The following is a 12120-nucleotide window of genomic DNA, read 5'->3' as shown; positions in this document are numbered from 1 at the left end:
ACCTTGCTAACGTATTACAATGAGAGTATGATGAGGCTTAAGGTCCACTGGAAGTCAAATCTTCTGCCATCTTGGACCTAGTTGGTTCCAACCAGGTTTTGTCATGTCCTATGGCTATGTAATTCTTTCAAAGGCTGTGCCCTGTCCTCTTCCTCCTGTTTCATTTTGACCATTGACTGCTGTGTGCATCCAATTTACCTACTTCTTGTATGTAAGTGTCTATTGCATTTTTCCTATGCCTTAGGTGTGTGAGAGCCAGATACCTTGTTTCTTTCCTTTACAAGTATTTAAATGAAGAGTAAGTGTAACAAAGGAAAGGACCTAAGGAGCCCTTCTATGCCTGGATCTAATTTAGCTTTCAAATTCCTAGGTAATAAACTTGACCCTGTTGCTATATTGGCATGAGACATTTGTTTGCATTGAAAGGAAACAGTGCATATTTTATGTGAGAGGAAAGAAGAGTTGTTAAAAGAAAAGATGTGGCTATTTAAAAACTTAGCCAGAAATATTCGGGTACATTTCTTATTAAGAGGTGATGTCTGTGTTCCTCACCCTGCCCCCAACCAGCTCCACCTTGAAGTTAAAAGGCTTGTGCCTGCTTTGACAATGAAAATTATATGACATAACTTCCAATTCTGGGTCATAAAAGGCCACAAAACTTCGACTTTTTTTCACTACAAAGCTCAGTCTTAGAGCCTATAGCCACTGCTCTGTGACAATGCCGACGCCACATGGAGAGGTCACATGTAGACATTCTGATAGACCCAGCTGAACCTAGCTTTTGTTTCATAAATTTTATATAGATGCTAAACAATGTGAATTTCACATTGTCAAGGTGTGGATTTTTCTGGCAGACACTTCCTTGTGGAGCACCTTGATCCTTTGAAGCCTTCTTGAAAACTATAGGCACGCATTAATTAGCTTTTTCCCTAGGGCAAGTGTAGCCTTCCTGTTGACTGTGACTTTTCTTGGCCCTTGAGGGAGTGTAGTCTCACAAGTGTTCCAAGGGGATTCTACCTTCTGACTTTTCCAAACTTCAAAATCTCCTAGTTCTGTTTGGATTCTTGAAAATTTTGAATTTACATTTCTCCTACTGTTCTTTGCTTGGCCTCATGTATTCTAACCTTATGCATACAAAACTTAATGTTAGAGGCAGCCTCTAGGGAATGTTTATGCAAATTTCCAAAGCACTCTAATCACTTAACTTTCTCTGCAAAATTACTCTGCCCAGCAAACTTTAGTCGCCTCACCTTCTCCTATCTCTCCTCAATTCAGCAACATCTCCAGGAGGCTCTTCTTGGCTGCCCTACCCTCCTTCCATCTCTGCACAGTGGACTGGAAAATGCATCCAGGCAGAAATCTGGGGCAAATTGTGGGGCTCTCCTCATTTCTCTCCCTCCTTTTTTATTCTCCAATATCTGAAAAAAAAAGTTATTTCATATAATTTGTCTAGTTTTTCAGTTATTTACAATAGGAGTGGAAGTTCAATTATAGTTACTCTTAATGACAAAAGCAGAAGTCTCCATTTGAATTTAATACCACAGGCATAGGGCATAAAATAGGAATACACGCCCATACATTAAATGATATAATAATCATAGTGGTATCCAAAATTTTAAGATATTGTTATATACTTTTTATTCTTTGTCAAATAGTGCCAATAAAACTACTGAAAGCAAACGGCATTTTATATATTACTACAGTACTCTTACAGATTCCAATAATTTTAGAAATTTGACATTTTTATATTTTTATGATGATGTTAATAGTAAATATGAAACTAAAATTCAAATACACTGTATTTAATATAAAATTTAAATTAATAATTTAGACTACAGAATATAATTTGATACCTGAAGAAGTTTCTCTACTCAAAAAATAAGTGTGTGTGTGGCGGGGGGGAATGTTCTTTTTCCTTTAAGAGATAATTTTAAGCTAGCTGAAAATGGCCTTTTTTCCTTTTGGTAAGAAAATACCATTTCACGACTATGCATAAATATTTGTTCTGTTCACTTTGATATGTTCCTTTTTTGAGGCAAAATCTATCGTATTTGCATAGGTAGAGTTGGAAGGCCTGTCAAAACTGTCAAACAGAAATATAAACAGAAATCTCAGCTCAGGAATTGCACAACTATTTTTATATTTAGTTAGTATGTCACAAAATGATTACAGTCATATTGTCTATGCCTATAAGAAAACTGAATTCTATATTTGAAATTATGATTATTTTGAAAAAAAGTATATAAATTCGCACTTTCTTGAATAAACTCAACAATTCCCACTGCTCTTCTCCTTGACTATTTCCTCCCTGGCAACTGCCTTCAAGCTCGATTTTTTTTTTTTCTCATTTCTTGATGCCCTCATTTTGACACCTCTATTTATAATTCCTCACTGATTCAGTTAACCTCAAAAAGCACTCAAAATTGAGTTGTCAGAGCCAAGAACTGAGTAACAGCTCGGAAAACCAAATACTGTGCAGCTGATCTGTTAAAAAAAAAAAAGTAGACTATCCAATAAGGAATCCGTCAAGAAATAGAGAATTCTTACTATAGAAAAATATGTAGGCACACTCCTTAACCCGAGAGCACTTTCCAGACTAATTCTGTATATGTACAACTGTTTGGCTCTTCCAGGAAATGCAGGCACACTGTCTGTTGATCAGAGTACTTTGTTCAGTATCTTAACTCATTACACAGGTTGGACTGCATCTTTTGTCAGTGCACAGCACACAGAGAAACAATGATAAAAGGCAATTAGGCATTCTAAATTTAAAGTGGGTTTTATTTAAATCAGGAAGCACTTATTCTTCTGAAATGTATATTCAAGCTTCAAACCTTAACTGTATCAGTAATGACAATGATCTCATGCAACACGGAAGAAACAAGAAAACTGCTCTGCCTTCAAAGACAAATTTGAAGGCTGATATGAACTTTGAACTGATGAAGATATTTACATTTACAAAAGAAGCTGTTTTCTGATATGTGAATTTTAGCAAAGTTATGTGCAAAAACTGTAATAATGAAACATGAGTTTCTTATCTGCTAGAGAGAGGAAATTCAGTTGTGGGCTTTGCAGCCAAAAGACCTTTCAGTGAACTGATAGTTTTCCCCTTCCAACCAACTCCCCATCTTTTAAAATGCAATAAATCTGATTACTGACTAGACAATATTTTTGCCACAATTATTATTGCCAATCGGGGAACTGTTTTTGAGTACGCTCTGTTGCTGCGCTAGCAAAATATTTCCAGGTGTGACTGATTTACAATAAGAGGTACTAGAATACAATGGTCGAGAGCACAGGCACTGGATTCAAATCGTAGCTCTAACGCCTCCCAGCTGTGTGATCTTGGGCATACCACTTAACCTCTGTGCCTCAGTTTCTCCTTTGGAAGAAATAAAAATAATCTTTAAAAACGGTTAAAACACTATTATTTTCTTCACTGAGTTGTCTAGAAAGTTTCCATGTATAAAAGTAAAGGCACCTGGTAAATATTAAGCACTAGGAGAGTTTGCTTCTATCATTATTACTATGCTGGTTTTTATCATTATCATGCTGCTGAAGAACAAGCAGAGTTCTGTCCTGCTTTGTCACGGTCAGTAATGAAGATGCTATGGACAAATCATTTAGGAGCATCTCGACGCTGGCAGTGGATTTAAAGAGGCGCCGATCAACGTGGAAGATCACCGCTCGCAACCCCGGGCCTGGCGCCGGGTAGGGGCGCGGCGCTCGATTTCCTTCCCTGCCTCCGCCAGCCCTGGCGCGCATGCTCAGTCCTGCTCGGCCAGATGCTTTGATTTTTTTTTTTTTCTTTTTTTTTTTTCCTGGGTGGCCGTAGCGACCCGGGACCGGCTCCGGGATGGGGAGTGAAGTCCCCGGAGCCGCGGCGGCGGCGGTGGCGGCGGCGGCGGCGCCTTGAGGAGCAGCCACGGGGAGGCAGCTGCCGCTCGTCGGTGAGTAACTGGGAAGCGCCACCATGACGTTTCGTAAGAAGGGCTCCAAGAACCCCCCAGTCCTGAGCCAGGAATTCATCCTGCAGAATCATGCGGACCTTGTCGCCTGTGTGGGGATGTTCTTCGTGCTGGGGCTCATGTTCGAGGGAACAGCAGAAGTGTCGATCGTTTTTATTACTCTCCAGCACGGTGTTACCTTCCCTGCCGAAGAAGCAGAAGAAAAAGCCACAGCACCTAAGTTCCTTTATCATTATGGTGCCAAAGATTTGGCCACAGTGTTCTTCTACATGCTGGTGGCAATCATCATTCACGCCACTATTCAAGAGTATGTCTTGGATAGAATTAACAGGCGAATGCAGTTCCCCAAACCGAAACAAAGCAAATTTAACGAATCTGGTCAGTTTAGTGTATTCTTCCTTGTCTCTTGTATTTGGGGCACATTCATTCTACACTCTGAAAACTGCCTGTCAGACCTGTCTGTCTTATGGAGGGCTCATCCCAATAACATGATGACATTTCAGATGAAGTTTTTCTATATCTCACAGTTGGCTTACTGGTTTCACGCCTTTCCTGAACTCTACTTCCAGAGAATCAAACCTCAAGATCTCTCCCAGCAAGTTGTCTACGTTGGTCTTCACCTCTTTCACATTGCGGGAGCTTACCTCTTGTACTTGAATCACCTGGGACTTCTTCTTTTGATGATGCATTATTTTGTGGAATTCCTTTCCCACTTTTGCGACCTGTTTTATTTTAGCGATGAAAAGTACCAGAAAGAGTTTTCTCTGTGGGCCATTGTGTTTATTTTGGGTCGACTCGTGACTTTAATTGTTTCTGTGATCACTGTTGGTTTTCACCTGGCTGGAGGGCAGAATGGGAGTTCGGACGGCACTACCGAAGATGTGAACGTGTTGGCAGCGAAAATTGCTGTTCTGTCATCCAGTTGCACTATCCAAGCATACATAACATGGAATTTATTTAATGTTCAGCTTCAGAGGTGGATGGAAGAAGATGCTCCTCTTCAGGCCCCAAGTGTGAAGAAGAAACGGACTAAGGGCAGGTTTTCTAGAAAAGGAACAGAAAACGGTGTGGCAACTTCAAATAGAGTAGACTCTCCCCATATGAGGAAAGAAAAATCTTCATAATGAATTGCAAGTTAATTGACTAATGTCTCAAAAGAAGTCTGCTCTTTGCTATAAGATACCTTTCTTCGCTGGAGACTTTTCTGTTCTTGAAAATAGTCTGTGCTGTCCTTGATTTCTGCTACTGTAGTGTGTAATGTATGTTTTTAAAAGGCATTTGAGGGGAGGATGATTATTATGAGTGGAAAAATATTTAGTTTAGACTAAGCTACTCATCATCAACATGGTTTAGGGATCGCTATATTTCCTTTTTTACCTTTGAACATTTTCCTAATTTGTAGAGATAACTCCAAAGCTCCACGTATCAGTGACACGGTTCTTGCTCCCACCAATCTTTTGTAACGTTAACAAGATGGTCTTTTATAGCAATGACATATTTTTAATGTTCTCTTCTAGGATAAAATAGAAACATTATAAATCTGGAAGTCAATTTCATTAAGTTTTCCATATTCCCTAATTCTTAGAATGTTTTTTTTTTTGAATTGACAAGTGGAGAAGAGATTTGTAAAACGAACAAAATAATGATGTATTTTGTAGGTAGTGGTTGTTAGCGTTACATACCACTAAAAAAAAACCAAGATACTAATGGTTAACATGTGGAGACTTATTGCCATATATTGAATCAAAATATCTTGAATCAACATTATTACTAAGAGGAAAGATCATACTTGTCTATTTTAAACACTTGTAAACTAGAAATCAGAAAATTAAAGACTGTTAAAAGGAAATCAGACTTAAATAACTTTTTTGATATGTGTATTAAAAATCATTCTTCATGAGTATTTGGTATCCACAGCATCTTAGAAGAATATTGTTTAACCTGTAAGTCATTTTGGAAAATAATGCTTACTTGATTTATATCTATAAAAAGAATGTCATCTAATTACATGTTGAAAACATTTAATATACTAACCTTAAATAATGTGAAAATCATATTCTTATGAAGGCTTTTCAAAATAATGTTATAAATATAGCTTTGCTTCCATCTTTAATTGGGAAACATTTATCTGTATAAGACATATTTTAGAGATATATATGTGTATATATGTATATATATGCATATAGGTATGTGTATATATGTACATATATGCATGTGTATATATGTACATATAGGCATATATGTATCTGTATATATATATGTATATATAGGTATATGTTGTATCTTTAGAGAAGCCAATGGACTGTAGTGGTATTTATTATATTTATTTTCTTCTCTCAACCTTTAGTTTGATTTTATTTCCATAATGTGAGTGCTTATATTTTTTTCAGGAGACAGTGCTTTAAAAATATGCTAGGATAAGGCCATATATTTCCTATTCCTCTCTATATTCTCCTACCATGTCTCTCATATCTCTGCTTCTGATAACCTTCCATTTGGCTTGTTGTAAGTAATTCAACTTTCCCAATCATGGGGGTCCCTGCAAATTAAACTAATACAGGTATATTGCACACCAAAGACAGAGGAGCCACGCTTGGCAAAACATTCTTTTCTATTCTTTCTGCTTTGAGAGGTACATAACAAAGCAAGATTGTTTCTGTTTTGTCTGTAGAATCCATCATCCTACTACTTCTTTTTTTCTCAGTTGCCAAATACAATAGTTTTGGTAGCACATGCTCTAGGTCCAAAGTACAATAACTTCACTTTAACCAACCACGATGCAATTGTAAAACAAAGATTTTTCAGAGTGGTCTTTTTTCTCACTTCCCTCACTTTTACTTGTTTTTTTTTTTTTTTTTGCAGTACGCGGGCCTCTCACTGTTGTGGCCTCTCCCGTTGTGGAGCACAGGCTCCGGGCGCACAGGCCCAGCGGCCATGGCTCACGGGCCCAGCCGCTCCGCGGCATGCGGGATCCTCCCAGACCGGGGCACGAACCCGTGTCCCCTGCATCAGCAGGTGGACTCTCAACCACTGCGCCACCAGGGAAGCCCTTCCCTCACTTTTAAAGAATTCTCCCCTGTTACTTGTAACCTCATTCCTGGTAACAAATTTCTTATCTATTATGTACGTAATTCATTTTCCAATAAGTGCAGACCTGATTCAAACTGGCAAATGATTGCAAGAAAAGTATTTCCTCACATGACTGGCAATGCCAAGAGCTAAATTGTGATTGACATTAAACATGATTCGGGCCCAGATCAATTTCCCTGGGATTTTCTAGGGCTCTGTTCCTCTCAGATTGTCTTTTTGGCAGGAAATGACTACAGATGTTCAAGGCTTCATATCTGCACACTACATACATGGTAGAGAGGAAGAGAGGAAATCTGATTTCTAGAATTCCCAAAACACTGAGAGTTACTTTTACTGAATTTATTTGGTATAGGGTTGTATTGGGCTGGTTGGTTAAATTAGTTTATATGCTTCACCCATGCAAAAAGGCAAAGCCCCCTTCCTGTAAGATGTGGGTCAACAAGAAGTAGCAAGGTTGAGGACAAAAGGGGGAAGGATGCTGGGTACATCTCAACTATTCATAAGAGTTCAATAAACGTTTCCAGAAAATGTATGCCAAGTAAATTATGAAAGCAACACTGTAAATAAAATTCAGCACAATACAAATTGCTAAGTCTCCCCCTTTTAGAAATTACATTCAGAAAAACATGCCATAAGAAAGGTCAGCGTGACAATTTGGTTTCTATCAAAATGAATCACATGGAAACAAAAATTTCCATTATCATTATTCAAGGTATTATTAAAGCAGGCATTAGTTAACCCTTTGAAAAGTCAAATAACCAATTGATCACCAAATGTTGTCAAAGTCATAAAGATATATCTGATTATTGAATTTGAAGATATTTGTCTGATTTATTGGCTTCAATGCTTGCTAAGCTGTATTCTTTAAGTACATCTACAGGTATAGAATTTCTAGGATGGATTTAGAGTGAATTTTCCTTAAAAAATTATTCTGCTAGCATTTATTTAAAAGTGTATCTCATTTTTTTAAACAAATAGTAGAAATGTGTTACTAAACCTACATGTCTCATAAGAAACAAGCACGCTATTTTCCTAGTGATCAGTATAATTCTTCATTTCATTTCAGTAAGGAAGGAACATCCTGCAGATATTTCTTCATTTATCTTTCATCAGTATTTAACTATCAGTAGAGGAAATATGTATAGCCAACCGTGTGCTGACTTGGAATAGATTCTCAAGAATATTAGAGTTACAACATTACTATTTTAAAGCTATCTTGAAGACATAAAATATTCTGATATCTTTTTAATTTGGAAAAACCTGGGTAAAGTTTTAAGTTCTCACTCAGTGAGACTAAATGAGAATAATTTATATAGAGTAATAAAAGACATTACTGATGCTTTACATAGGAAAGGAAATATTGGTGCAGTTCCTGAGATGAAATTCTTGGGGGGAAATATCCTTGTGAATGTGTCATGCTGGGGGGACTAGGACTTGTGTACTTGAATCATGGCAGAGAATGCATTCCAGTTGCAATCACAGACCATTGTAATCTGGTGACTTGCCTGTATGAAGAGGATAGATAGTGTGGGTGGGTGAAAGGAAGTAATTGAGGCTTAATAACAGATCAGATTACCAGAAAGTTAATACTCCCACTTCCTGAATTTCTCTGGAAATGGAGGACTATTTTTTACTGCCATCTTTCAATCTACATTCTGTAAGAAACTTCCACACTAAATAAGACAGAGTAGTATCTGCCAATTCCCCTCAGTTATGTAGAAAAATTATCATAAATCCATCATTCAAAATCCCCTATATTTCTAAATGTTAAATTAGAATTGTTCTCATGATTATACAGTCATATGACTGTCTAAATTTTGGCCTCTAAATCCCGAAAAGCAAATCCTTTTTAGGCCCTGCACCACCTCTGGCACTTCTAAGTATTCAATAAATGTAGAAAAAGTCAAACATTAAGAAAGCTGCCTCTGAGGCAATTCACCTGCTTTGTCCCATTGTGTTTGGGGCTACTGCACTGCGTCAGCTAATCTTTTTCATTGCACAATTTGAAAAATACATTGATATATAAACTGGCCATTTCAGGGGATACTTAAAACACTTAGGAAATGACAGTGATATGTGGTTAAAGATTTGCTTAAATTTTAACGTGAACAGAATTAAATTAACTGCACAGTAATGATGTGTACATCTTCTATCCATCATAAAAGTGATTAGAGTTGTGTTAAGGGACATGGCTACTCAATAATTCAGGCAACATACCTATTTTAAATAAAGGGAAAGTGACTTTCCTAAATTAAAAGTAAAAAATACTGAATTTCAATACCAACAGCACTATTCCCCAAATCAAATCAGGTCAGTGCACAGAATCTCATGGCTTGAGGAAAATTTGAGAAAAGAGAACATTTCCTCATGCCCTAAGGCATGGGATGTCACCTAAGCCATCACAGGCTGAAAGTATATACATCCCAAGATATATTTAATATTTCTTCCTCTTGCTGCTTTTATTACCTAATTAATTTTTTAAAAGCTGTTCCTCAAATACAAAATTACCAAAATATGTAATTTGTAAATTTTATTACATTGTTTTAAAAAATATGTTTCCAGTTATATTGTTATAAATTCAGCAGAGGAGGGTAATAATATGATTATAATAATGGTTAACCAAAGAAGTCATGGTTAAGCCCTTGCTGTGACCCTTAGAGCAGTGTGAACTTTGGAAGATGCCTAAACATTCTAAGTCTTGGATCGCATGTCACTAAAATGACAAAGATATTTATATATTTCAAAAGCTACTATAAAGATTGAAAATATATGCATATACAAAGTCATAAATTATGTGTGTATGTGTATGAATACTGCTTTTGTTAACAGATGTGGCTTAAGATAACACTTGTTCATGTGTTTTTGTTTTCTCTATATATAATTTTACATTTTATAAATGTATAGTCTCAATACATACATATATGCATGTATGTGTTTATGCATACACATATATGTACATATGCATACACACAGATTTCCCCTATACATTTACATACTTATTTTTCAATAGACTTTATTTTTTAGAGCGGTTTTAGGATTACAGCAAAACTAAGCAGAAAGCACGGAGTTCCCATGTAACCCCTGATCCACTCGCCCCACAACACACACATGTATAGCTTTCCCCCAGCATCCTGCATCATGGTGGTACACTGGTTATAATCAATGAACCTACACTGACACATCATAATCACCGCAAGTATATAGTTTACATTAGGCTTCACCCTTCGTGTTGTACATTCTATCAGTTTTGACAAACATATAATGACGTGTATCTACCATTATCAAAGAAAATAATTTCATCGTCTAAAAATCCTCTGTGTGCCACCTATTCATCCTTCCCTCCCCATGCATTTTTAAGCACTATACAAAGGTATGGCATTGAGTTTTCCCTCACGTCTGGGTAGGAAGCAGTAGAAAATTCAAGTATAGCCATAGTTCCACCTCTGTATCTAGCTGATATTTAATAAGGAATCCTTTCCCCAAATGTATGAACTATTGTTTACTAAATATATAGTGTACATTACAAATATATATTACTAAAAATGTATATAAATTATCTTCTGAGTAAATGCACACTTATTAAAGTTAACTAAATTCGTAGTGACTATAGACTATTTTTTACATAAATGATAGAAAATACAAATCTATGAAAACCCTTCATATATATTAATTCTGAATATAGGTCCTTATTCTTGAAACATTTGAAACCATTGGTCTAGGTAACTTATAAGAATAAAAATTAAGTTCCTGTCATATTCAAAATTAAATTTCAGACCAAATAAATGAACTAAGCATTTATTTTGGAAAATCAAAGAGCATCAACAAACATTTTAGTAGTAATCAGTACTAGACAACAAGCTCCATGGTATCAGGTAATATACATTTTTCATCATTGCCTTCTCATTAATTAACATAGTGTTTCATAGTTAGTAGTTATTCAAAATTTGATGAACTCAGTTGAAATAACCTTTTATTATTAAAACAAATTAGCAAACAAACTTAGTAGAGCTTTCCTTTGCTATCTCCTTTAATATTGACTTCCTCTCCTTTTTACACCCTTTTCCGATTTGAAATATTAATTATTGATGTATTGCTTGTTTATTGCCTGTCTCCTATACCAGTTTGAGGTCTTTGGACATGTGTCCTTAAATCACTAAGGTAACCTTAGAATCTAGCATAATCTTTAGTATACAGGAGCATGCAATAAAAATGTGTTGCCTGACAATAAACTCAATGATGTGGGAACAGAGTATACATTATTTATTGACCCACACGTGCCTTAAAAAAGCTAAGACATTTAAACTAATAATTTGTGGTTAAACCTCTTAAGTGAAAACCCTGCCACCAAATACTAGACTTTTGTTTAAAAATGGCTACATGTCATGTGTCATCCTAATGACATTTGTGATTTGCCAAACTTTTTGAAATTTGAGTCCTTTTTCTAAGTTAAGAGTTAAATTAGGGCTTCCCTGATGGCCAGTGGTTAAGAATCCGCCTGCCAATGCAGGGGACACGGGTTCGAGCCCGGGTCTGGAAAGACCCCACATGCCGCGGAGCAACTAAGCCCATGCGCCACAACTGCTGAGCCCGTGTACCACAACTACCGAAGCCCGCACACCTAGAGCCCATGCTCCGCAACAAGAGAAGCCACCGCAGTGAGAAGCCTGTGCACTGCAAGGAAGAGTAGCCCCCTCACACCGCAACTAGAGAAAGCCCATGTGCAGCAACGAAGACCCAACGGAGCCAATAAATAAATAAATAAATGTATATTAAAAAAGTTAAATTAGTGTCTTCTAAATATCAAGCTGCTATTAGAATCCTCAATATAAGAATCAGGATGTCATTTTGAATGTGCACATGAATAGAAGATGCGACATTTGCTCCACATCCTCAGCAGCACTTTTGTCATTGTGAACAAGGGGAAAAAGCTTTTTGAAAACTTGCAAAAGACTAAGGGAGGGAAACGCTTTATAGTGGGAAGGGACACCAAGATTTTATATTGGTCAGTAACATCTCACATGCTTTTTAGACATCCTCACATACTCTTGGACCTCAGAGGAAT

At 36.8% G+C, this 12120-nt stretch overlaps 1 protein-coding gene across 1 annotated transcript; it reads left to right on the top strand.

Annotated features, from left to right (window-relative positions):
• Positions 1–3822: 3822 nt before the first annotated feature.
• Positions 3823–10662, top strand: TRAM1L1 (translocation associated membrane protein 1 like 1). The gene has a single exon (XM_049708826.1). It carries the CDS (start codon positions 3974–3976, stop codon positions 5090–5092), a length of 1119 nt encoding a protein of 372 aa, XP_049564783.1. The 5' UTR covers positions 3823–3973; the 3' UTR covers positions 5093–10662.
• The last annotated feature ends 1458 nt before the right edge of the window (positions 10663–12120 follow it).

Source organism: Orcinus orca, chromosome 4 (genome assembly GCF_937001465.1).
Source record: "Orcinus orca chromosome 4, mOrcOrc1.1, whole genome shotgun sequence".
In the NCBI taxonomy this organism is placed as follows: Eukaryota; Metazoa; Chordata; class Mammalia; order Artiodactyla; family Delphinidae; genus Orcinus; species Orcinus orca.
The sequence above is the reverse complement of the archived record's forward strand: the minus strand, read 5'-3'. Positions and strand labels throughout refer to the sequence as shown.

Excerpts from the sequence above, each read along its gene's own strand:
- TRAM1L1 (XM_049708826.1), top strand. The coding sequence starts at position 3,974 with ATGACGTTTCGTAAGAAGGGCTCCAAGAACCCCCCAGTCCTGAGCCAG.